The 27,215-nt window shown below is 41.9% G+C and overlaps 1 protein-coding gene across 7 annotated transcripts in view; it reads right to left on the bottom strand.

The window, feature by feature from the left end:
* TBC1D1 (TBC1 domain family member 1) overlaps positions 1 to 27,215 on the bottom strand; it is a 248,669-nt gene that overhangs the window by 81,764 nt on the left and 139,690 nt on the right. For 4 of the 7 annotated variants that reach the window (XM_050790904.1, XM_050790905.1, XM_050790906.1 and 1 more), the window contains 7 exons: positions 21,596 to 21,706; positions 13,058 to 13,186; positions 11,651 to 11,737; positions 7,623 to 7,903; positions 5,446 to 5,607; positions 4,329 to 4,448; positions 3,215 to 3,354 (listed from right to left, as the gene is read on the bottom strand). In XM_050790904.1, the coding sequence (XP_050646861.1) occupies positions 3,215 to 3,354; positions 4,329 to 4,448; positions 5,446 to 5,607; positions 7,623 to 7,903; positions 11,651 to 11,737; positions 13,058 to 13,186; positions 21,596 to 21,706 (1,030 nt within the window). The remainder of the gene's footprint in view (positions 1 to 3,214; positions 3,355 to 4,328; positions 4,449 to 5,445; positions 5,608 to 7,622; positions 7,904 to 11,650; positions 11,738 to 13,057; positions 13,187 to 21,595; positions 21,707 to 27,215) is intronic. The other 3 variants (XM_050790908.1, XM_050790910.1, XM_050790907.1) reach the window with 2 other exon arrangements.

A 27,215-nucleotide genomic window follows, 5' to 3' on the forward strand; every position in this document is an offset into this window, starting at 1 on the left:
GGTGGAAGGGGGCGGGGGAGATTGACTAAAGTCAAGTCCGTACATTAAAATGCCCAGAAACATGTTTTCCATTCAGTGTTGGTGCCTGCCCAACAGGTAGACATGTGGCTACACTGAGAGTCCACACCCAACACAGATGCCTACAGGGAGCTTCCTGTAGGAAGAGGGAAGCACAGGCAGGACCACCTCCAGAAGGTCCCGCAGGGTCCTACATCTCTGGCTGCAGCCCAATGCTGTGTGTGGTTCAGAGCACGAGCTTTGGAGCTCAGACCCATGAGCTCAGGTCCTGCCTCTGGCTCCCACTAACTCCCTGGTTTGGGGAAGGTGATTTAAGCCACTCCCAGCCTCCACTCACCCACCTGTAAAATGGGTTTCATAAAAATGTTGACGTTCATAAAGTTGACTAATTAAAGGAAGTAATTCGTGTAAAGCACTTAGCAGAGTATAAAAAGAGCATAATATGTGGCTATTACTATACTAATTCTTCCTTAATAATCCTTTTATTCTCTCATTTTCCCTTTGCAAACACAGAACACTTAAACAATGCTATCCAGAAATTCAGCCAGCACCTCTTGGTTCCGAGAAGAGATAAGAAATAATATGTGCCTATAGAGACGGAGGAGGCATGAGAAGGGAGCTGAGAAATCACAAATCACTAAGTTTGCAAGAATCTGAGCCACTGACTTGCCTGCCTTTAGCAGTCATCAAGCCTGCAGGAGCTGCTGGAGATGGGTGACGAAGATGAACCTGTGAACATGTGTTAGGGGGAGAGAGGTGCTATGGGAGAGTCACGATACAAGGGAAGGGGAGGAAGGGAACTACGGGGATACTGAGGAAGAGCATTCTAGGCAGAGGGAACGGCCTGTGCAAGGGCTCAGGTCGGGCATGAGGGTGAGTTCAAGGATGGCATGGCACAAGCCAGAGGGCCTGGTGGGAGCCTGCATCAGAGGAAAGGTGGACATGGATGGTGATCTCTGCCTAGCACTGACAGGGGTCTCCAGGACATCTTCTTGCAGGAGATCGGGTGGTGGGGCACAGGACGGTGAGGAGCTGAATTGTTTGGGGTCTGATGAATCAGGGGTGATTACGGCCTAGGAACAGGAGGACCAGCACCTATGCCAGGCTCTGTCCTGTTTGGTACTTTTAGCCATTACTTAAAGGCACAAAGGCCATGTTTATCCACTTGACAGGCAAATGTATACAACTTACTGGTCACCAGAATCAAGACTCAAAAGAATCACGAAAGGACTGCTCAAAACTGATTAATACTTTATAGGTACCGACTATTTGAGGAAAAAAAGCTTCTCAAGTATAGACATTACTCCCCCCGGCACCAAGAGATAGCGTCTCACTCTGTCACCCAGGCTGGAGTGCAGGGGTGTGATCACAGCTCACTGTAACTGCAAACTCCTGGGCTCAAGTAATCCTCCTGCCTCAGTCTCCCGAGTAGCTAGGACTACAGCTTCACAACACCATGCTCAGCTAGTTTTTATTTTTTGTAGAGACAGGATCTCACTATGTCGCCAAGGGTGGCCTCAAAGTCCTGGCCTCCAGGGATCCTCCTGCCTTGGCCTCCCAAAGCACTGAGATTACAGGCATGGGCCACCATGCCAAGCCAGGAATCAATCCAAATTTAAATAATCGTTCATATCCCAAAGGACAAGATACAATAAGAGCCGAGAAAGTGAGTTAATCACTTAAAGCCGAAACAGATTAAGGTCAATCTGCATTAATAGAGCAGTGGCAGGTCAATGGAAGGAGCAACACACTGCCAGAGCCAGAGGCCAGGTGAACACCAAGTTCAACTCAGGACTCCACGAGGGGCAGAGGTCTTCAGAGGACAGGACTTGGACCAGGGGTTCCCCAACAGTGACGAGGGCAATTCCCCTGGAGAAGAGAGCTAAAGGAGCAGCAGCTTCCATGGTCCTCCATCATCTGAAGGGCAGGAAACAGACGCAAACACATTCTGTGTGGCTTCACAGATCAGAGAAGAAGTCAGGAATGAGAGGACAGGGAGGCAGGATGCAGCTCAGTCTATGAATGCTCGTTTAGAAACTTGTAACTGTTCTGCGATGGAGCAAGCAGTCATGCGTGGCCCCTAACACATTCTGGCCACTGCACAAAGCATTTCCAAGCAGAAATTTCCAAGTGACCACGCCCTGTGAGGTATGGCCACTGCAGCACGGAGGCACTCTTTATTAAACACTGAAACTCGGGTTCCCGCCGGGATTTGAATGCAGACTCCGAAGTCCACGCTTTGGTTACAGGGTAGCTAGTCAGACACGAGGAGGACAGGAGAGGCCCCCTCCCAGATACACACCAGCAATGTCAGGGGACCATCAGGTGATGGTCAAGCATTTGTTAACTGTTTCTCTAAAGTGAGAACTGGTCACAGCCGGCACCAGGGAGGGGCGGGCTCCCAGTAGATACAAAACACCTGAAACTGGTGAGTAGCAGCTTCCCAGTAAGATCTCGGGAGCTGGGCGAGTGGGCTCAAGCATGCGCATTAAGAGGCAAAATGGCGGAGTTTAACTGGTGCATAGCGCTCCTCTAGGAATGCTAGACTGGACAGGGAAGAACGCCTCAAGTAAGCACGCCTACAACTCCAGTAAACACCCTGCGCATGCTCCCCCGCAACCCCCGAGTGCTAGCAGGCCACTGCACATGGGGACAGCCCACCTCAAGGGAGGAATCAGGGGAGAAGGAACGCAAGACCCCGGCAGTATGCCAACATATAAAACCCCAGGTCAAAAGACCAAATCACACACTTGATCTCTCAAGCTGCCCACCTGACCATCTTCCAAGTGTACTTGACGTCCTTTCATTCCTGCTCTGATATTTTTAGTAAACTTTCACTCCTGCTCTAAAACCTGCCTCAGTCTCTCCTTTTGCCTTATGTCCTAGGAGGCCAGAAGTGAGGTTCCTGCAGACCTGTCCGGATTCACCACTGGTAACGTTGTGACCACTCTCAACATCAGAGCTCTGCGCCCGTTTATGGAGAGGTTACCCTAAATGAGCTCTAAATTCCTTCCCTAAGAAGTGTAGGGTAACCTCTAAACTCCCTCCCTAGTTACCTTTGTGACTGCCTCAGACCTGCCAATACTGAAGAGGACAGCGCCCTGCTTTCTTACCAATATGATGGGGCTCCCAGGGTCCTCTGTCAGCTGGATGTTTGCTGCTCTTTTTGAAGTTTCATTTCAGGTAGGGGCCTTACCTTCGTATCTGCTGGAAGCATCGCACGCCTTCTGTGGGGTGGCTACTCGGAGGAATATCTGCTGCCTCCAGGAGTGCCTCCGGGTCTTCACAGGGGTCCCACCAGAATCACCAAGATGGTTTGCTTTGGATTCAAAGTCCCTAAAATTATAAGATGATTGATTTATGACTAGTGGGGAGGAATTCACGAGATTTTGCTAGCTTAACAGTTTTTTTAAACAAAGCACTAAATTATCAACTATCTTTGTATAAACAATCACAGAAGTTATATCAAGCTCACGGTGGGTCATCATTCCTAAAGAACGGCTTTCTTACAGAATTCTTTTCATAAAAAGAGAACGATTACATGCCCTTAAATGATTTCGATTGTAACAGAGACTAAGAAACATGTTCCACAGATCATAGCTTCCAACTGGGCCTCTCTTGGTGCCACTTTGAAAAAGAGAAATTGCCTAAAGGGGGAAAAGCAGGGGCAATGCCAAGGGGCCCCATTCTGCTCTCCTCTGTACATGGGAATATCTGCTCAGCACAGGCCCATGTCTCCAAGGATTCCCACAAAAAATGAAACAAGTTGCAATTTAATTACACAGAACCAGCAAGGCAATAACTATGCAGTCAATTGATGATGATGTTTTAATGTGTATATTTTTTAAACTACAAAATATAGTTATCAATATATAAACACAATCTAATCATATTTTTTTCCTATTCACAGGACAACCTGAGAAGACCCTTCTAATTTATACCTAAGTTGTGTACCTGTAACTAAGCAATCCCCTCAACTTACAGATTAGATGCCCTGAACAGATCAGACATCCTGATTTGAAACAGCCATATGCTCACTACCCAGAAACACTGGTCTCAGAGACTTGACGAAGATTTTCCTTAAGATAACACTTAAATAAACTAATCCTCAATCTCAAAACTGAAGAACAGGTTGGTTGCACATTTTTTAAAATGACATTCAGTAAGAAAAAAGTATAAGAAAGAAGATACAACAGATTTAGCTGAAATGATTTTTTAAATGACAAAACAGTAGTTAAAACACCTTGTATATCTAATGATATTCAACACTTAATAACACCCAGGGTTGATATATCTAAATTAAGCCCTACCTTTTGGTGTTCATAAAGTCAGAGGTGTTATTTTCATCTACAGGAGCCAGAAATTTTAGAAAATTTGGCACAGAGGAAGAAGAATGAAGTTTTTTCCGCAGGGCATTACGGTAGGAGATGCTAAGAGTTTGGTTGAAAAAAGAGTTTAGGATAAAGAAACATAAAAACACAAAGTATAAAATATAAGCTTCAAAATAAACATTTTTGTTCTAATGCTAAGAAAAGTAAACTAGATAAGAAAGTAAAAGTAGTTCACGAATGAGATTTAACTTTCATTTTCACCAACAAAATTTGATTTTAAATGAATGGGATAATTTTTTAAAAACGAAAACCAATCCATTTTCCAAATGACTCTTCCTTTCAAACTGGGAAAAATAATTCTCCTAAATCAATCAGGAAGTTTCTGATATAGCACAAATGGCAGTGTACATGATCAAACACAGATGTTAATCTGTGTGTGTGTGCATGTGTGTGTATACACATGCATGTTAAGTGTCCACTAGGGCAAGGAAATGTGAAAATAAGCATATAAAAAACAATTTGCAGCAGGGTACAGTGGCTCACACCTGTAATCCCAGCACTTTTGGGAGACTGAGGCAGGCGGATCACTTGAGGTCAGGAGGTCAAGACCAACCTGGTCCACATGGTGAAACCCCATCTCTACAAAAAAAAATAAAAATACTAGCTGGGCATGGTGGCGTGTGCCTGTAGTCCCAGCTCCTCGGGAGGCTGAGGCAGAAGAACTCCTTGAACCCACGAGGCAGAAGCCGCAGTGAGCCGAGATCACGCCACTGCACTCCAGCCTGGGGAACAGAGTGAGACCCTGTCTCAAAAACAAAAACAAACCCAAACACAAACCAATTTGCCATTAACATCTGTTTTCATAATTTTAAGAAAAGTAATCAACAGTAAAATTAACTTGGTTCAAATGACAGCTGAAAATAAGACCAAATATAAACAAAGACACACAGACAGACACACACACACACATACACACAAACACACACACAGTGGCTCTGCTTCCTGCATGGACATTCCCCCCATTCAGCACGTCCTCATCAGTGTGAACTCCCCAGGAAAACAGACAACACCAAACTTGCCACGTGAGTGAGCTCACCTCTTTGGCACAGCATTCCCACTTTGTTCTCCACTGGAATTATGTTTTAAGTACTTAAAAAAGTTTGGCGAGGAGGCGGAGGGGTTAAGACGAGGTGGAGGAGCAGGAGCTGAAGACTGACCTGGGCGGTGCTTAGACTCACCCACAGGTGAAGGATCCACACTAAACAGCAATCAGAGAAAGCACGGGGGGGTTAGCAGGAGAGGGGGCGCCAACAGGGACACGGAGCAAACAGATGGAAGGAGCACAACTGCTTTTGTCTCGTTGTTCCAGTAACACTGTCAGAGTGGAGCACTTCTTCCACTCCTCTTCCTCATCTCTGCTCGCTCTCTGGCAAAGGTAGTTTTCACTAAAAAACAGAGTATATCGATGGCCATTCTTGACCATCTCCCACGTGTTTATGCTCCCAGCAATACTTTCTTTTTTTTTTTTTAAATAGGTCTCACTCTGTCACCCAGGCTGGAGTGCAGTAGCACGATCATAGCTGACTGTAACCTTGAACTCTTGGCCTCAAGCAACCTCCCACCTCAGCCTCCCAAAGGTCTGGGATTACAGGAGTGAGCCACTTCGCCCAGGAACAATAGTATTTCTTTCTCTATTTCCTTTTTCAGGAACTGGCAGGAAAAAAAAAAATTCAATTAAAGTATAAACAAAAGCAAAAAAAAAATCTGAACTTTAAAAAAATATATTTCCCTTTAAAATGAACAATATCCTGTCCTGAATTTCAATGTCTTATTTCCTGCAGATAAATCAGAAAAGAGTTCACAAGAGGGAAAGAAAGCAGAATGGGCCATGCTAGCGAGGCAGACAGACAGGCATCTCCCCATCCCTCTCATTACGGATGTGTAACATCATCTATTATGAAGCCACATTCTTCACGGAGAAAGGAAAAGTACTGATACTGAGTCCTACCAACTCTGGCTTTTGAGAAACAGCAGACTTCACAAGAGAACTAGGACTCTCCAGACAGGAATGTTTCCATGATCACTGAAAACGCCAACAACAGAGGAGTGGGCAGGCAGTGGTGAGGCAGAACAGAAGTAGTGTGTGGACAGGGTGTTAAACACAAGAAACTTACAGGGCTACAACCCAATGATGCGTGTCTCTAAAAGCGTGTATTTATTAAGCAGTACCTTCTGACGTGTCCCCTGCTTTTGGGATCACCACTACCCCACTGAATTCCAAACAACCAAGAACTCTTTCCAATGGCTGATAGAAAACAAAGCTGGGAGGCTCTGCTCCATCGTCCAGGGCTGTTAATGCTCACACTTCTTTACTCAGAACATTCCAAACACTTCTGTACTACGCACACTCTCAATGATTCATGTATGAACTACATGAACACACAGGTCCTGGGACTTCTGCGGCTGCCAGTCAGAAGAAGGCAGCAATGTACACAGGTGTGACCCTGATTCATATTAGGTGAGGGATTTTTTAAATTGCTTAAAGTTGTTTTTAAAGATCACTGTGTGTCCATTCATAGTCTCTGGCACATAGAGTCAAATGAATCACTAAGGGACACTTGGAAGGAACAGGGGGAACTTCTGAGTACCCTTCTCCATAACCAGACGATTCTAACTGGTCACTGAAACCCAACTGTTACAATGAATAAATCTTGTTAGAAGAATCTAGAATTCTTACAGTGAGAGATTTTAGAAAACATCTACTCCAATTTTGTGATACAGAGAAGTTTAGCAAATTTGTCCACATCACAATTAGTTCACAGTAGAGCTAGGACCAGACGCCGAGGCACCCCTGTCACCCCATAAGGTCAGCATACCTCTCCTGGTCTGCCTGTAGGGGTCACCGCCTCTCCCTCCCGCTGTAGCCCTGCTCCAGGGCTTCGGATGGGGAGACTCATCTGCTTGCCCTCTTCCTCACAGCAGCAAAGTTCCACAGCCAGCAATGTCTCTTACTTTGTTTGAGGAGTAATGACTGCGCATGTCAGGTAACATTTTTGCTCACTTTCACCTGCTTCCTGACAATGCATGTATCCATTGCTTGTATACACACCAGCAGCTCGAACAAACATGTCACTGCTTCCAGTTTTATCTCTTTGAACCAAGAGTAAAGCCTTACTCGTTTCTCTCACTCAGTAAACATACCTGGGATGCACATACCCGGCTAGTCACAGATATGCCCCAGCTATTTATGCAACAAATGTAAACAAATCTTACTTTCGTTCATGAGGCGTCTCTGTGCTCACTGAGTGATACCTCATAAGTTTCCTTTGCGAAACCCCCGGGGACCCCCGGGCAGGTTGTGGAGGTTCCTGGCATTCCATGGGGAAGTGACTCAGGGTATTTGCTCGCCTCCTGAAGGCCTGCTGGGGCGACAGCGGAGCTGGCTCTTCTGGGAGATGACTCTCCGAGTCACTGGACAGGTCCTCCGAGGAGCCGAGCAGCTTAAAGGAGCTCTCAGAGATGGGCAAGGCCTCCTTTTCACACACAGATGGCTCCTGACAGCAAACACACAGCAGATCAGACACGCCATGGGGAATTTGTGGGATTTATAAATCTCTAGTTCCAGTGCAGGCAAACATTTCAGTATCTGAGTATGTGTTCTGATTATAATGCCATCTAGAGGCCACCACCAAAAGCAGAAGAAAATGAAGGTCCATTAAATAAATGCCAGCTCCTCAAGGACACACTGCTGGCTTGCTGGAGAAGTGGGAAAACTGGCCAAGTGCAGGAGTGGAGGACAGAAGCTACAATCTGTAACGTTCTGGGCAACGCCAAGAATAGTGCCCTCTCTCTAGAAAACAGGACTGTTTCCTACAGCTTCTAAGGAGTGTGAGTGCTGGACAACTTGTCTCCACGGCTTAACCAAGTTCTTTATCTTTGCCACATGTGTTCACTCATGTTAAACCCACATTTTAAAGCTCTCTCCGAATCTGATCTACTGTTGAGATTCAACTTCATAATCTGAGATTAAGAACTGTATCAATATTCTTAGAATATGGAAAATCACTCTGTAGGCACTTATTGCTGCAATTCAGGGGAAATAAATTCTTTCTGCACCTCAATTTCTTCATCTGTAAGAGGGTATAGTAAAAATTTATCGGAGTTTCAAGAACAAAGCAAGATAATACAACCAAAAGTACTTTTTAGGTTGTAAAATGTTATACAAACGTAAGGTATTGTTTTATTAGGTATGCAACAATCTATGGAGTGCTCAAACATTTGTTGAGAATCATGACAACATTTTAAAGTTGTATGCCTTCATGATGCATGCTTTTTCAAAGGAATGAACTACTACCACTCGAGCAAACTGATGTTTAGCACTGCACCCAGGACGTGGCTAGTGGCCAGTATATTTTTAATATATCTAAAATATTTAAAAAGAGGAATTGTAGCAGCTTTCCCCTATTGAAATTGTTGAAAGGGAAAAAATAAATCAACATGAATAAACAGGAATGAATATATCTAATAGTGGACTGGAGACTCTGAATTCTACCTGTTCATTTGATACACAGTTGAGTGCCTTTTAGGTAGCAGGTATTGAGGGTTTTAATTTGAAAAAAAAATGAAATTTGTTTATTAAAGGGAGAAGTTACATATATTTAATTTTATAAAAAACATCAGCATACTATGAAATGTTGATTACTTTCATAACTCAAGTTTCTCATTCTTCAGGACTCAATGGCTGTGAAGATTCTTTTAAAGATTTAAAAGTCTATTTAAGACAACACATCACAGAAGACAATCTTCATCATGCAAACCTGTTGATCTAAGTTCTTATTAATATCCCTCCAAATTAGATCAAAGAGCTAACCCTTAGCTTAACTGGACAACTGAAAGGGCCATTTTCATTTGTCAAATTTCAGGGCTATTTGGCTTCTTTGCATCTCGTAGGTGACTAATTTATTAGAACAGATCAAATTACATAAAATAGAGTATCTTTATAGCAGTTTCTCAATTCAAGATGAATAAAAGAAAGATGTAAAGAAGTACGCATAAACATACACAATACACGCAAGCAGCTTCTCAAAAGTAGCATCTCTCTTAGAATGACTCTAGAAATTGAAATCTTAGATAGACTTTTATAACTTTTTAAAAGAATCTTCACAACTATCGAGTACTGAAGAATGAATATGTATATATTACTATTTCTGCATTTTGGAGAAAAATAAAAAGCAAGCAATAAGGCTTACTGGAAAGCCACCTGGGTGACATGAATTTCTTCATTGTATCTCTATTGACACTGGTCTGTCTGGAATGCCTTCTTCTCTGTTCACTTCCATAGGCACAATTCCTACACCAAGATTTAGTCCAATAGCATCACTGGCCCCTTACTCCTCACCTTTTTCCTGGTTCCACTGACCAAACCTAACTTCCCCTCCCCTTGCTCTTCTGACATTGAAATTACCAATGTCTCTTATTTGTAACTTCTGGGCTCCTACCACACTCTGCTTGATGCTGCAGCTGTTTGTGCATCTGTCATCTCTCACCTCCTAGGTAACTGCCTACATGAAAGGGGCTGTGTGTGGTTCGTCTGTATACAACAAATAGACAAAAGGTTTTCCACACTTGCAATGAATTGCAGGGTGGGATCAGTGTGTATTAGACGGAGGCTGGACGACGCTATGTTCCCCTGGATTTTAGCTTAGAAACTCACATTTACAAGACTGCTGTCTAGCTCCTCACTCCCCAGAGGGGGTCTGCAGACCAGGAGCAGCAGCATTGCCTTGGAGCTCGTTGGAAATGCACCATTTCAGGCCTCCTCCAGTGCCTACTGAACCAGGATCTGCACTTTAACCAGAACCCCATGATGAAGGCACCTAAAATTTGAGAAGCACTCATCTAAGGAAGTGTATCTCAAACTGGGCCCTCTATCACTTTAGTAGGTGGTACAACTGAGTAGTCTGCCATGAGCATTTTTAAAATGGAACAAAATATCAGTTTGTATTATATGTTGTTCACAGTAAATATTGTTTTGTTAACTTTTAATTTTGTGTGTGAATGTGTAGGTATGTGTGTGTAGGTATGTGTGTTTGTGAACTACGCCACAATGTGAAATGTGCTTCTTGCTGTAGGTTAGAAAAATTCTGAAAGCCATGTGTCTAGGAGGGATGGCAGAGGACTGTAAACCCTGCCTGTGGTAAGGAGCTGGACTCCGCAAACACTCCCTCCCTCACTACTGCAAAAGAGAGTCCTCTGGTAGCAGAAGGGAAAGCTGGCCCCCCAGCACAAGACCCAAACCTGCTTTTCAGCAGTTATAACGTTGAACTGGCCAGGTTTAAATATGATTAAATGTCTGGAAAGCAAGTTATTAAAAGAAGGACATAGATACTTGCTTATTTAAATAAAACAGTAATGGTTCATTATAATCATAGAGCCAGCTACAGGATAAAGTTTCAGAAATTTAATTTCCCCAAAAGTGGGGGAGAATGAAAGGGGGTGTGGAAGTTGAAAAATTAACTATTGGGTACAATGTTCACTACTTGGATAAAGGGGTACACTAGAAGCCCAGTCCCCACCAGTATGCAATATACCCATGTAATCAACATGCACATGTACCCCTAAATCCAAAATAAAAATGTTTTTAAACAAGAAAAATTTAAGTCGTATACTCCTCTAAATTCACAAATCCACTTTTTGAGGTTTTCCCAATATTAATTATTTTTTAATAGGAAAATCTACTTGAGAAAGAAATCCATTGATTGTATTGTGACAAATTAGATCTTACTTGTCTCAAATTGTGATCTTGTTTCTTTGTTTATGGAATGACCATCTGCTTTTTTTTAAAATTTTATTTATTTTTCTTTTTGAGACGGAGTCTCGCTCTGTCGCCCAGGCTGGAGAGCAGTGGCTCGATCTCGGCTCACTGCAAGCTCCGCCTCCCGAGTTCACGCCATTCTCCTGCCTCAGCCTCCCTAGTAGCTGGGACTATAGGCGCTAATTTTTTGTATTTTTAGTAGAGACGGGGTTTCACCGTGTTAGCAAGGATGATCTCGATCTTCTGACCTCGTGATCTGCCCACCTCGGCCTCTGAGAGTGTTGGGATTACAGGCATGAGCCACTGCGCCTGGCCCCATCTGCTCTTTCATGTAAAACTTTTATGTTATGATAGACCTGCATGACCAGTCATCCACCTGTGCCAAGAAATTTGGAAGCAGCAAATGATTGGAGGCATGTAGACAGGAGATGAGCAAGACCGATTTGTTGGTTTCTTCAGGGTGTCATATAAAGAGAAATGTGCTTACTTTGCTGGTGTTACTTAATGTACTAGACAGGGAGCTATCCAGATCCACACTGCTGGAGTGTTCCTGCAGGCCTCTGGCTTTATTACCCTATATAAAGAAAAGGCAGTCGAGTTATGACCCTGGAGGCTTTTGCAAAGGCATCACCTAGAAGCAGATTGGTCCATTTAAATAAGCTGAGGAAAAAAATATATCTACTGAGAAATGCTACTAAGGATATATGTACATTAAAATAATCAACATTTCCATCATTTAAAAAAAAAAAAAAAGACACTAACCTAAACGTTCCAAAACACCTGGTGGCTGAGTAATTTGGCAGGGGTGACAGGCAGGAAGACAAGACAATTCGTCTATAAGGAAAATCAAGCGCTCAAGCAAGCCCACTCAGCAACTCCCTCCCCTGGGTCACAAGTCATCATAATGGCCAGCAGCTTGTCACTCAGACAGCACTCCATCCCTTTGGGAGCTCTCAAATGCAGCCCCTCCCAATTCTGGTTTTGTAAATCAACTGTTTTTCGTGATCTCAGAAGATACTACAAAATTCTCAGAAACATCTTCAAAGAAAATAAAATTTAACTTTCCTTAATTAAAAAAATAATAAAAATCAGATGTTTCAAAAGAAGTGTGCGATAAAATCAAGAAGAACTATAAGAAGATACTGCATACTCCAGAAAGGCGTGAAAATCTGAGGGAAAATCAGATTTGATTTCTCAGACGTGCCATCAAGGCTATTTACACTCATGGGAGGGAGGTGTAATTTCTTAAAGAACTCCCAGATTGATGTACGTGTGTACTTTGTTCTTTCTATAGAGCTATATTTGGTAAACGTTTTCTGTAAAGGGACAGATAGTAAGTGTCTTATGCTTTGTGAGGCATATAGTGTCTGCGGCAACTGTTGAAGTCTGCAAAACAAAAGCCTTAGATAACAGATAAATGAATGGATGTGGCAGTGTTTTGATAAAACTTTACAAAAGTAGAGGTGGGTGGAATGTGGCCAATGGGCATATTTGCTGACTCCTACTATATAGCCTTTTAGAAACCTAACACCAGCAGCTGACAGTAACTGCTTTTTAAGTTATACACAATAATACTAGGGAGAACAGAAGCCACACCTCAGTGTATCTAAGGCATGCTCTTTATAGGGACTGGTCAACAAATATTATTTGGGGAGGTAAAAAAAATCCCATTGGATATAATACAAAAGAGTAAGGAATACATATTCTTTTAAACCTAGGTCAAATTAAAAACAATTTAAAATGTAGATAATATTGTTCTAAGCCTGAGAAAACATAAAAAAAAGGTTTTATACTTTTACCTTTATGAACATTGATGGAATAAAAGCATATAACTCAATCTAACACTCTCCTAAAAAGTGATTTAACTTAAATTGGGAGAAATTATGCTACTTACCCGGGACAAAATACTTTCTAAAGACTCTGTTAAAGATCTCTTTGCTTTGTTTTTCAGCAGATCTAGCCTAAATCGAGTGGCACTGGGTGGTAATTCACTTCCGATATTCTCTGCTGCAATCTGCGATGTCTAAAAAAGTGAAAAATGAAAAGTTAAGTCACTTATCGCTTCCTCCTCTCCTTCTTAAAGGAATGAAGAATCTCTAGGGCACATCTTTTTGGCACCAGGCCATCATTCTGATTCTGTCTGTGATCTCACCTCATCTGCTCCTTAGTGACATGGCTGCAAGTCCAGGAAATAATTTTGCCTCAGAGAGCTGCTGTGATTACCCCAAGTAAAATGAGGAAATGTGCTTTGAAACCAATCAGGTGAAGCAGTTTATTGCTCAGACTCTGCAACTGGATCAGAGATCTGTCTTCCCTAACTGTGGTCTTCTGCCAGTTTCTTACTCTCTCTGAGCCTCAAACTTCCTCTTCAGCAAAGTGAGACCAATGGCAAGATCGAATCATAACACTGTGTTGTGAGACTAAAACAGGTAAAGTGTGTAAAGCATTGAACACAGGGTGGGACAAAGGTAGCTATGATTAGTTTTTCAAAATAAAGCAATAACTTACCTTTGAGGGCATTTCAGATGGTGAAACAGAAATTTCTCAATTAAAGAACATATTTTCTCTGCCTATACAAACCCTTCGTCCCTTTCTACAGATCTCTGCTTTCTTGCATTTTCCTCTCTCCTACTTTTATTTTCCCATCGTCCTTTCATTCTCTGCAACCAAGCTTCTCTCCCTTAACTACTGGCCATAGAAAATGAAAATAAAAATACAATGGAGTTGTACTAAATGAAGTCTTAGTGTTACTTATTTACAAGGACGTGCTATTTTGTTTATGTTTTTGTTTTGAGACAGGGTGCCAGGGTCTCACTTTGTTGCCCAGGCTGGAGTGCAGTGCCACAATCATGGCTCACTGCTGTCTTGACCTCCTAGGTTCAAGCAATCCTCCCACCTCAGCCCCCAAAGTAGCTGGGACTACGCGCAGCTAATTTTTTGTATTTTTTGTAGAGACGGGGTTTCACCACATTGGCCGGGCTGATCTCAATCTCCTGAGCTCAAGTGATCTACCTGCCTTGGCCTCCCAAAGTGCTGGGATTACAGGAGTGAGCTAACACACCCAGTTGAAGGTACATTTTTTAAAAATATACAACAAATATCTCTGAATTTGTTTCTTATGTGGATTCTCACCTGATTGCTTTCTGTTAGAAAATAATTTTGTTAGAAAAACAAACGGCCAGGCGCAGTGGCTCATGCCTGTAACCCAGCACTTTGGGAGGCCAAGGTGGGTGGATCATCTGAGGTCAGGAGTTTGAGACCAGCCTGGCCAACACGGGGAAACCCTGTCTCTACTAAAAATACAAAAAATACCCAGGCGTAGTGGCGCACACCTGTATTCCCAGTTACTCAGGAGGCCAAGGCAGGAGAATCACTTGAACCCAGGAGGTGGAGGTTGCAGTGAGCCGAGATCATGACACTGCACTCCAGCCTGGGCGACAGAGTGAGACTCCATCTCAAAAACACACACACACACACACACACACACACACACACAAGCAAATCCCCCATTACTCTAAATACTGACATATTATTTGTTGCAGTTGTTATATTTCAAGCACACAGAAAAGTGTAGAGACTAATATAACAAATAAATACCTTTGTATCACCACCTGGCTTTGTTCAAGTGAGCGTTTGCCAGGGGTTGAGAACAGTGAGAAGCACAGCTCTGGAGTGCAATGCCCAGGTGAAATGTTCCTCTGCTATTCCCTGGCTCTGTGGTCTTGGCCAAACTGTTATCTCCTGTCCCTTTCAGGCCCTCTACCTGCAGCCTGAGGATGCATAGTGAACTTTCCTCGCGGAGCTGTCATGAGGCTTAAATGAATGAATACAAATCAAAACACATATACCAAGGCAGGGTACAGTGGCTGATGCCTGTAATCCCAGAACTTTGGGAGGCTGAGGCAGATGAATCATTTGAGGTCAAGAGTTTGAGACCAGTCTGGCCAACATGGCGAAACCCTGTATCTATTAAAAATGTAAAAATTGGCCAGGTGTGGTGGTGCATGCCTGTAATCCCAGCTACTTGGGAGGCTGAGACAGGAGAATCACTTGAACCCGGGAGGCAGAGATTGCAGTGAGCTGACATCGTACCACCGCACTCCAGGCTGTGTGACAGAGTGAGATTTGTCTCAAAAAATAAAAACAAAAATGTAAACCAGACACTCAAAAAATGTCAGATATCATGACTATTATCTGTTCTATGAGCCTCTTTTTTTTTTTTTTTTTTTTTTTTTTTGAGATGGAGTCTCACTCTGTCGCCCAGGCTGGAGTGCAGTGGTGCGATCTTGGCTCACTGCAACCTCCACCTCCTGGGCTCAAACAATTCTCATGCCTCAGCCTCCCGAGTAGCTGGGACTACAAGTGTGCGCCACCACATCCGGCTAATTTTTGTATTTTTTGTAGAGATGCGGTTTCGCCATGTTGGTCAGGCTGGTCTTCAACTCCTGGCCTTAAGCGATCCACCTGCCTTCGCCTCCCAAAGTGCTGGAATTACAGGTGTGAGCCACTGTGCCCAGCCTACTTCCTACTTTTAATGGGAACCACTACAGACATCTTTGAAGCTTAATCACCACTACTTCCCCACATCTGGCCATATGCAGAAATATTTGGTGTTTATCCTATCAATTCATGTTTTCTACTTTTATATGTATGTATGTGTCCATAAAAGATATGTAGTTGAAACTAAATGAAAGGTGTCATACTGCATACATCCTTCTGTAAATTAGCTTCCTTCTTGCAATACTATTTTTGAGATTTACTCCTGCTGACAAATGTTTTCTGATTCACTCACTTTAGCCAGAGTGCACATTTTCACTGTATAACCTAATTTATCCATGTTCCTATTGTTAAACACTTATTTGCTTTTTTTTTCTTGCTTTTACAAAGGAGGCTGCAGTGACCTCTCTTGTACAGAGCTCCTTACAGACTCACGTGAAATGTTTGGCAAGGGAAATAATGAGGAATGTCCTCACTGGGTCACAGGGACTGTGCCTCTTCAGCTACACCAGATACTATCAAGCTTCTCTCCCCTGAATGGTACCAATTCATATTCTCAGTATCAGTATAGGAAAGTTCACCTTTATAAGGTATTGTCACATTTTTAAAATTTCTGCCAGTCTAATGGGCATAAAATGTTCCTTAACTATGTCTTCCCCTCATTCTATTGCTATTAGGCATTATTTTATTCAGTAATCTGCTGTTCAAAGACCTTAATGTCTTCTTTGAATAATGAAATCCTAATTCACTAATGAATGCTACATATTTTTCAAGGCATGAAAGAAAAAGAATGGATTCTGATTAGAGCGACATTCAGCTTTGTCCAATTATCCATAATTTTAATTCTATGAGAATGAGAATATGCATCAAAAGAATGGCTACTAGCTTAGAAATTCCTTTGAGAAGGGAAACTATCATTTACCTTTGTGTTTCACACTACAGAGCATACCCTGGACATGTAATATTGGCTTGTTCAAAATGAGTGAATGAGCAATGATCCCCTGGCAGGTCCACGGGAAATACACACCTAAGGTAACAGACTCACTCAGCAAATAGTGACCAAGTGCCTGCGAAATGCTATGCGCCACAGGGAGGCGCCTTACCTGTTGCAACTGGTTCTGTGCAATCACTGACCAAGTGTAAGGGCCTGTCCAGGCTCAAGGCAGCCTCCAGAGTAAAGGGAATTACGCACAAAGGGCCCCCAGGGACCTGCCTTCTACTCAACACCCGTTACAAAGTTAAGAAAAGGGAGAATTGCTTTCAAACTCATAATAAACCTTTCATAAAAGTGAAGCAAACTGAATTGTTTTGACATATAAAGAAAATATTGGCCGGGCGCAGTGGCTCACACCTGTAATCCCAGCATTTTGGGAGGCCAAGGCAGGCAGATCACAAGGTCAAGAGACAGAGAACATCCCAGCCAACACGGTGAAACCCCGTCTCTACTAAATATACAAAAATTAGCTGGGCGTGGTGGCCCATGCCTGTAGTCCCAACTACTCAGGAGGCTGAGGCAGGAGAATCGCTTGAATCCGGGAGGCGGAGGTTGCAGTGAGCCAAGATTGTGCCACTGCACTCCAGCCTGGCAACAGAGCAAGACTCTGTCAAAAAGAAAGACAGAAAGACAGAAAGACAGAAAGACAGAAAGAAAGACAGACAGACAGACAGAAAGAAAGAAAGAAAGAAAGAAAGAAAAGAAATATTAGCTAAAAGACTAAAGCAAGCAGCATCAGTTAGTAGATCCTAAGAGACAGAAGTGCATTTGTATGCATGTGTTTTTAAAGCAGGCCTGAAGAATCTCTGTGTACTTAATTCAATGTTTCTTCTGCTGTCCCCTACTATCAAAAAAGATTGTTTTCCATGTCTATTGCCATAATTCAAATAAAGTTTGTTTAAAAAATTGCATTTAAAAAATAATTCACATTTAGAATATAACTTGTTCCTTATTTATCTTAAAATAAGTATCTAGAAGTTTCTCCTTGGAAGATGATGCTGGTTCTTAAGAGTAATTTCTTTAAAAAAAAAAAAAAAAAAAAAAAAAAAAAAAACAGATGGAGTATCGCTATATTGACCATGCTGGTCTCAAACTCTTGGCCTCAAGCAATCCTCCCATCTCAGCCTCGCAAAGTGCTGGGATTACAGGCGTGAGCCACTGTGCCTGGCCCTTGTAGACAATAATTTCTAATTTGGAGGCTCCACAGTGAATTCAATTGCAGTCATCATATTGCACATCCTTCGACAGATGGGTGAACTCTAGGCATGAAAGTTTGGATTCAAGTTTTAAATCCTGATGCTACACTGAAATTCTCAGTTCAGAACCCACCATCCCAGGCTGGCACAATGTATCTACCAGCAGCCTTATTCATAATCAAGCAGCTCAGAAGGAGAATGGAGAAAGAAACTCTTGACATTAACACCATGGAACAAAAAGGAACAAACTACTGATACAAGCAACTGATCCATGCAACAATGTAGCATAATGTTTCTGATGAGTCTCAGAAATGTTATGCTAAGCGGAAGGAGCCAGAACTCAAAAGAGTATCATGCCATTTATAAGAAATTCTAGAACTGGCAAAACTAATCTAAGGTGAAAAAAAATCAAAACAGTGGTTACCTGGGGGAAGGGGTAGTGAGGACTGACTAGAAGACGAATATAGGGCTACTTTCTGGTAGGATGAAAAAAAAAAAATTTTTTTTTTTTTTTTTTTTTTTGAGACAGAGTCTGTCACCCAGGCTGGAGTGCAGTGGTGCGATCTTGGTTCACTGCAACCTCCGCTCCCCGGGTTCACGCCATTCTCCTGCCTTAGCCTCCCGAGTAGCTGGGACTACAGGCGCCCGCCACCACGCCTGGCTAATTTTTGTATTTTTAGTGGAGATGGGGTTTCACTGTGTTAAGCCAGGATGGTCTCGATCTCCTGACCTCCTGATCCGCCCGGCTCGGTCTCCCAAAGTGCTGGGATCACAGGCATGAGCCACCGTGCGCGGCAGGATGAAAATATTCTATATCTTGATAGTGGTTTGAGCTACCTGAATGTAGTAGCAGTCATCAAAACTCAACAAACAGTACTTAAGATTTGCATAACCTACCATATGTAAATTTCATCTCCCCCAAATTGGAAACAAACACTAAATTCTAGTTAATGATATGCATGCTAAAGTGTTTAGGGATGAAGGGTATTGATATCACTTAATTTGAAAGGCATGGAAAAATAAGGTGGACTAATAGATATATGATAAACCAAATTAACAAAATGTTTAAAACTGTAAAATCTGGATGGTGGGTTTATGAGTGCTCATAGTATAATTCTTTCAACTTCTCTATATGTTTGAAATATTTCATAATAAAATGTCACAAAAAAAAGAAAGAAAATCTTATCTGCTAGAAAAGAGACCCAAGGAAATCAGTAAGTAGTTATATAGCATCAAATTTTGTTAAGCTCCTTAAAAATAATAATAATAATTAAGATAAAGTACTTAGATGTCAGACAAAGTGACTCCACTACTCACTAGCTAACTGCTTGACTGCTCTTCCCCACTTCCTCATCTATAAAATGGGTATTTTACCACCTACCTCAAAAATCCTGTAGAATGAATGGAGTCATTTACATAAGGAATGAGAACTGTATCTGGCACTTGGTAAACATTCAGTAAGTGACAGCTGATTTCATACTAATTTTTGTACCACCTCTGTGAATACAGGTGGAAACGACAAGTCCACTGACTAAAACGTGACAGCCTCTAACTTAATGTATAAGTCTTGCCCAAACTGAACCCTGTTCTGTAAGATCAAAAGACTCATTCAGGGTTTTTTCTATTTCACAACTCCTCTGACAGTTACCCAGCACTATTCTTTTGGTCTTTGAAAAGCACATATGGCCTCCCTGCCGACCCTGAGCACGGAGAGGAGTGCTCGCTGTCCTCTGTCCACTTTTGAAGTCCTGTGGCCAGAGAAGTTCTTTGTCAAAGTCATGATCCTACCACGGTCTAGGTCACATCTTCCCACATTTACAAAAGCTTTAGAAATTTTTAGGTCCAACAAGAAGGTAATGAAATCCATGTGGCTAAACTGATAGCAGAAAACATGCAAAGAATCTATCAGTGAACCTCAAGGCTGTGCCTAACGGGTCTATAAAGCAGCTGCTGCTCTGAGAAGCCCACTCCTCAGAGCCCATGAGAGTGTCCAGCCTGGAGTACACCAGCCTCATCAGGGGATTAGGGCAGCTTCTTTATAGACGAAGACATGAGCCTTCTGGGTCATGATGTTTAGAAACCCCTAGTAAAAGTGTTGCACAGACGCCAGTTCTGCTTGTAAGGCTTCTACACTGAATTCTTATACTTTGGGGGGGGGGGGCGGGGAGGGGGGGGCGGGGAGGGACATTAAACACATTTCTCTATTGGATGATCTATGCTCAAACCATAAAAATATCCTGGTCCATAAAAATGAGTCTGCAGTTAGGTCAAAACTTTCCATTCACCACAAATGCTCAAAATGTTTAGTAAAAGAAGACTTTCCATCCACCGTAAATGCTTCATTCCCCTTTCTAGCAGTTATAAATTACTCCAAAATTATCAATTTTCTGTTGGAACACGTCAGACTGACTCAGATAAAAGACAGTCGGAACAGGGAAAAAAATCAGTGGCACAAGAGGGGAAAAAGGGAGTGGAAAAGAGAAAAGAAATAGGCGAAAAATGAACTCGAGAATTAACTGAAAACTTAGACTGTGTGGTCCATCCAAAAGTGAACAGGAGACACACAGAACTTGAATGCTATCTTAAGGGTACAGGCTGGGAAGGGAGGAATGGCTACACATCAAGACCAAAAGTCAAAAATAAAAAAAAAACACACAGGTCATATACTCATGTTAGAGTCACTGCTAAAGGACCCCATGGCTGGCCAATGAGATTAGAAACCATGGCTGACACTGTACACCAGCCCAAGGGTTCAGGGAAGGCATGCGTTTGCCTAAGCCATCGGAAGGTAGAAAGCTAATGAGGAGATTTGCTAAGTGTACACCCCATGAAAACTGTACACTTGGTTTAGGGTCCAGACGCAGAGGCTGCCGTGGGACAGGGCACACCGCTGAGCACAGAAGAGTCTTTGGCACACGCATGCGGGGAGTGTTCAAAAAGAAAAGGGGACACACTTTTGGGAAACTGAGAAACTTGTACATCCTTCACTGATTTTTCCCTAGATTTTTGGCCAACACGTAACTTTAGCAAACATAAAACGTGTATGTTTTGAAGCTATTAATGGTTCATTACGAATGGACTCACACGGAGTCCAAAAGACAAAGGAAATGGTCTGCGGTACCACATAACATAGGGACTCCCAAACGGGAAGATCTTCCAAGGGAGAGATCTGCAGAGAGCCTCAGCTTCTACCTTGAGACCCCACAAAGAGAAAAGTTAAATAATGCTGTAGACAGTGGAGGGGAGGGAGACTCTGTATTTTCATCATGCAAAATGGAATTAATCCAAGTTCTAACCTGAAGAGCACATAAGTCAGGCTTGCCAACATTGTATCTGATTTGTGACCTAGCATTTGTATCACAAAGGACGTTCAGGTACTTTTTGTAATTCCAAAGGCAGCCATGCAATGTCTGTCCAGGTTTACAGAGAAGAAAGGCGAGGTGACAGACCAGCTCCCTGCAAGCCAAGCAGCTCATCTTGGTGGCATCCACTCTTACACTCAATTCTTGCTGCTCTAAGCCAGTCCTCTTATTAGAGCAGCTGTTCCAACTCTGCTATGGTGCAGACAGAAACTTTTCCTATCTTCTCAAGCATGCATAATCTAACACCCCCAAATCTCCCCTCTATGTGCAACAAAGGAAAATAAAACAGAGAGAGAAAAAGAGGTATCAGAGTTTCAGAAAATCCTCAAAACGTTGTCTACACAGAGACTTGGCAACAATTACAAGAGACAAAAATGCCATACCTGCTTCATCTCCCCAATATGGATGTGTTCTTTCTGTTTCTCTTCATATAAACATCTCAGAAAAGAAATAATCAATTCATTCTCTCGCTGTTCATTTCTTGGTCTCAATTTCTTGAAAACAAAAATCAGAAACAGGATTTTTAATGGTCAACAACATTGCTAAGCCGTCTCTTTTTAAACGCTAACAGCTTCCATTCACTAAACTAGTGCTTTTACTCAGTTATCTCACTAGGGGGCACCAATGGTCCTAAAAGTAGAGGTAATTTTCAAAAAGGAACAGTGGAGCCAGATGGTCAGATTCAGCTTGTGATCTCTGCTGTCCTCCTATCTAAAATGAATCCTTAATATCAGATAGAGACAGAGTCAAAATGTTTAACAAATAAATAGTTTTTAAAACATGAGGAAAAACACAAAATCCATGTAAATACCCAGAGGTCAGGGACCATAATGACCAAACATTGACAAACCCTTAGGGAATGGGCAAGGAAAACAGCAACGGGATTCAATGTCATAATTTCCTATGCTAAATGTGTTCACCGAGAAGCGCTCTGTGGAATCCCCATGGGGCACGTCCTTCCATACAAGATTTCATGGCGTGTACTACATTTCTTTCTTTAAAAAAAATTCTCTCTATACCTTTTAACTTTTAGACAGGGTCGTGGCACCGCACACTGGACCAAAGTCAGGACATGTAGGTTCTGGTTGCTGCCTAGAAGTGAGACGGAAGCCACGCCCCTTAATCCTAGCTTCCCTGTCTGCTGAAGTGAGGATGGTGCGCAGAGGAAACTCCATGGTCTCCTCCTGCCCCCAAATGCCTTGGATTTGAAATGCCAGAGTGCATTTTTTTAAAGTCTACCTAATTTAATGTATTATTTTATCTGTATATAAATAAAGTAAAATGAATTGCTTTGGGATACACAAAGTTTTTAGTCTATAAATTTTGAAAATACATCTTTTTTTATATTGACAAATATCCATTGCCTGTTCCTCCTCTCTCCCTACTTCAAACTTCCAGCCTGTTCTTTAAAACAAATTCAGTGACATAAATGGATCGACTACACAAGGATCTGAGTCTGGGTCAACACCACTCTTGGTCACTTCTTCCCCAGCTAACTAAGAAAGCGACTTTACCCTGCACGTCTAACCCAGACTTTCTGACAGTCCTTTCTTAAAGAAACCCAGTCCTTTCTTAATGAACAAGATAAAAGGTAAGTTGTTCTTGTCACGTAAGGAAAAGATAGTTAATGATTAGAAGGGTTTGTTTCCATCGAGGACTTCCTGTTCTTTCAGATTTCGGACTGAGATATTAAATATTTTAGAGGCTAAAGCAGACACTCTCAACCTGGACTCCAGGCCATGAACCTCAATATTATAAAATTTTACAAGTTACATGCAACAAGTGGATTCCTCTAGAGAAAGTGGGCATTAGATTCTCAAAAAGGAAAGTGGCAGTAATGCCACAATCCCAACTTAACACTGCTAGATCAAAGAGTTACGGATATACTAAGTCCAAATGTCCACAAAACAACAAGAACTCCCATTTATGGTTGGTGGGGATGCAAAACAGTATAGCCGCTTTGGAAAACAGGCCGGCAGTTTCTTGTAAAACTAAACACATTCTGACCACATGACCCAGCAACTGCACTCCTTGGTGTTTACCCAAATGAGCTGAAAACTTATATTCACACAAAAACCTACGATCTCATGTTTACAACATCTTTATTCACAGTTATCAAAACTTGGAAGCAACTAAGATGGGCATCAGTTGGCAAATGTAAAGAAACTGTAGTGCATCCACAAAACTCAGTATTATTCAGCAATGAGAAATGAGCTATCAAGCCGTAAAGAGACATGGAAGAACCTTAAGTGCATATTGCTAAGCAAAAATAGCCAGTCTGAAAAGGCTACTGTGTGATTCCAACCACATGACATGCTGGAAAAGGCAAAACTATAGAGAGAGCAAAATGATCAAGGATTAGGGAGGAGGTGGGAGAACAGGCAGAGCATGGGGATTTTTAGGGCAGTGAAACTATTCTGTATGATACCATAATGATGGGCACATGACATTAAGCATCTGTCACAACCCACAGAATATAGAACACCAACAGTGAACCCAAATGTAAGCCATGAACTTTAGTTAATATTAATGTACAAATATTGGCTCATCAATTATAATGAATGAACCCTCAGTAATGCAAGATATGCTAAAAATCGGAGAAACTGGGGGGTGGGGGACAGTGAAAGCTAATATGGAAACTCTGTACTTTTCACCCAATTTTCCTGTAAACCTAAAACTACTCTAAAAAAAAAATCAAGTCTATTAAAAAAAAAAGGTCCAGGGAAGCGAACAGGAATTACGAGAGGCCTCTGAGCAGGTACAGGCGCCTGATGGTTGGCCCACTCTTTCTTCTCCTGTGTCTTTAATTAAACCTTCCAGCTCTCCCCACAAGAAAATGTATATTGTGCTTGGAGAAATTCTTCATCATCATCTATTTCAAAATATTTTAAAAAGCTAATCATATAGTAGAGGAGGAGTATTAACGTATTTTTCCCCTCAAAATACACTTTAAAAAACTATTCAAATAGGAAGGAAATTAGACCACAACTAGGAACAGTATACTACCACAGTTGTTTTTCATTAAAAACTGATTAAGAACCAGAGACTGCATCATGGAACTTGTTAAACATCATAGAGAAGTCACTAAAGCAGAGAAATAAACGTTTATGGTGTTATACACGATCAAGAAACAAATCTTTCCTTAACATAATTCTGAAATACAATTAGTGAGTTGTCATCTCCCTAAAATCTCCCATGCAACTTCACCATCCTCGATAGTGGCAAATCATTATTATTATTATTTTTTTTTTTTTTTTTTTTTTTGAGACAGAGTCTCACTCTGTCACCTAGGCTGAATGAAGTGCAGTGGCGCAATCTCGGCTCACTGCAAGCTCCACCTCCCAGGTTCACGCCATTTTCCTGCCTCAGCTTCCCGAGTAGCTGGGACAACAGGCGCCCGCCATCACTCCCCGTCTAATTTTTGTATTTTTAGTAGAGATGGGGTTTCACCGTGTTAGCCAGGATGGTCTCGATCTCCTGACCTCATGATCCACCCACCTCGGCCTCCCAAAGTGCTGGGATTACAGGCATGAGCCAACGCGCCCGGCTAAATCATTATTTCTTAAAGGTGATTTAACTTTATGAACATTCATCAGTCAGAGAGACAAGTCTTAGGAAAATAATGGGGAATCAAATTGGGTAACATCACTTTGCCATCAAAAATTACCTGCTTGTTCAAAATTAAACTATGGTGTCAGAAGTCAGGATGATGGTTACCTTGAGGCAGACACAAAAGAGGACTATGAGGCAATGGAAATGCCCCACTTCTTTCTTTTTTGGGGGAGACAGAGTCTCACTCTTTCCCCCAGGCTGGAGTGCAGTGGCACAATCTTGGCTCACTGCAACCTCCACCTCCCAAGTTCAAGCGATTCTCATGCCTCAGCCTCCCGAGTAACTGAGACTACAGGCACGCACCACCATGCCTAGCTAATTTTTGTATTTGCAGTAGAGACAGGGTTTCGTCATGTTGGCCGGGCTGGTCTTGAACTCCTGACCTCGAGTGATCCACCCACCTTGGCCTCCCAAAGTGCTGGGATTACAGGCGTGAGCCACCACGCCTGGCCAGAAATGTTCCATTTCTTAATCTTGACACTGGCTGCACAGTTGTATTTACCTTATAAAAATTCACTCAATTACACATCTTTGATTTGTGTGCTTTTCTATCTGTATGTTATACTTCAATTTATAAAATAATATTACAAAACAATTAATTGCCTGTTAAAAGTAACAAAACTAAGTTAGTTACATGTTTCTTAACCTATAAGAGGCTTATAAATTATCATAAAGGAAATTCAGAAATAAACTGCCAGCTGGGCAAGGGGGCATGTACCTGCAGTCCCAGCTACTGAGGAAACGGAGGTAGGAGGATTGCTTGAGCCCAGGATTTCGCGACTGAAATGTGTTCTGATCACACCCTAGAATAACCACTGCACTCCAGCCTGGGTAACATAGTGAGCCCCTTTCTCTTACAAAAAAATTAATAAATCAATCAATACATTTCCAACACTGATTAATGCATCCCAGAACGCTGAGAAAGCCCATGGTCTCCTAAGGGAACTACTTAAAAAGACAACCCTCACGTGGACACTGCAGTCTACCATCTTTCAAACAATTATAATCCCATTTTGTAAGAAATCATTTTAAAACCATGGAAAATCCAACTAACCTGATATATATTCTTCAGAAAGTAAAAAGAGTCTCTTCTGACCATTAACCTTTAACTTGTGAAGTCATGTCACTTAATGAGTTATCAACGTCTATTGCGTACAAATCTACTTGATTTATCTAGTCAGTATTTAATTAAGTCATTCCCTCAAACACACTCGTATAGATTAGGAGAATTAGACTTTGAGATATTTTATTTACTAGCCCCACGTTGGCTTCACAGCAATTCTTATCCTGAGATGATCAATTTGGATTCAGTATATTCACCCAGTAACAGAGCATCAGGGGGTCATCCTCACCTATGCCTAGCTAGATATGTTTGAAAATGAAACATTTCAGAAAGCTCATAAATAAAAAGACAGCTTTGCAGTGTGGTTTGCCCACATGACTGTCTGGCACCAAGTTCTCAGAGTGCTCAAAATCAGCTTGTTTACAGCAGAGATAACCTCCAGCATCGTTTACACACAGTTATCAGTGATTTCTTTATAGCTGTTAGAGTTCCATTTTTTAAATTAAATATTCATTTACATGATCCTTGAATATGGTATGTTTTAATAACTAAGTAATCATGTACCATTAATTTCAATGGTAATTATATTTCCGTTATGAAAATTTGCACGTGGAGCACTTTTTCAGAAACAAATTCCCCTGCAGGAAAGACTGAACAAAGGAAAATATTTACTATTCTATTTATAAGACGACTCCGGAAACTGCAAAGTCACCTTTTTCCTTACAACCTTTTTGAAATGTATTATTTTCAAGCACATCAGCCAGCATTGCTGTCTAAAACGAAACCAATGACTTGGTTTATAAAATGTTTCACAAAACCAAGAATGGTCATTGAGGACATAATTCAACAAGACCATCTAACAAGCCTCTAGAACAAAAGATTCATGGGCAAATCTGTATCACTCAAGGAACAGTCACACTCATGGTGATGGAAGACAAGGCGAGAGCTGGCTTTTCAAAGTTGGTGAACAATACAACTTCCCTTTGGTGTCTGATGCAACTAAACAATTACAGAGACCTCTAGAACAACACATAGGGGCCGCAGGATATTAACTGAATGCTCTTTTTTTAAAGCAAACCTTAGTCATAACCTACTCTGTTCTGAAGTGTCTTTGCCATGATGCAAAAAGCCTAAAAGCCTGCATGAGTCACAGAGAATCTTGGAATCATGCCCATTAGGAACATCTCATTGCTGCGGAAGAATATTTTGTGTATTACCTATACTGATTCATCACACTGTTTTAGGGAGAGCTACGTGGTGCTGTCTAGACAAAAAAGAAAACCCACATTATGAAAGGGAAGTTCCTCTTCTATGCTTGCTAGAAAGAT

Source organism: Macaca thibetana, chromosome 5 (assembly GCF_024542745.1).
Source record: "Macaca thibetana thibetana isolate TM-01 chromosome 5, ASM2454274v1, whole genome shotgun sequence".
Classification (NCBI taxonomy): Eukaryota; Metazoa; Chordata; class Mammalia; order Primates; family Cercopithecidae; genus Macaca; species Macaca thibetana.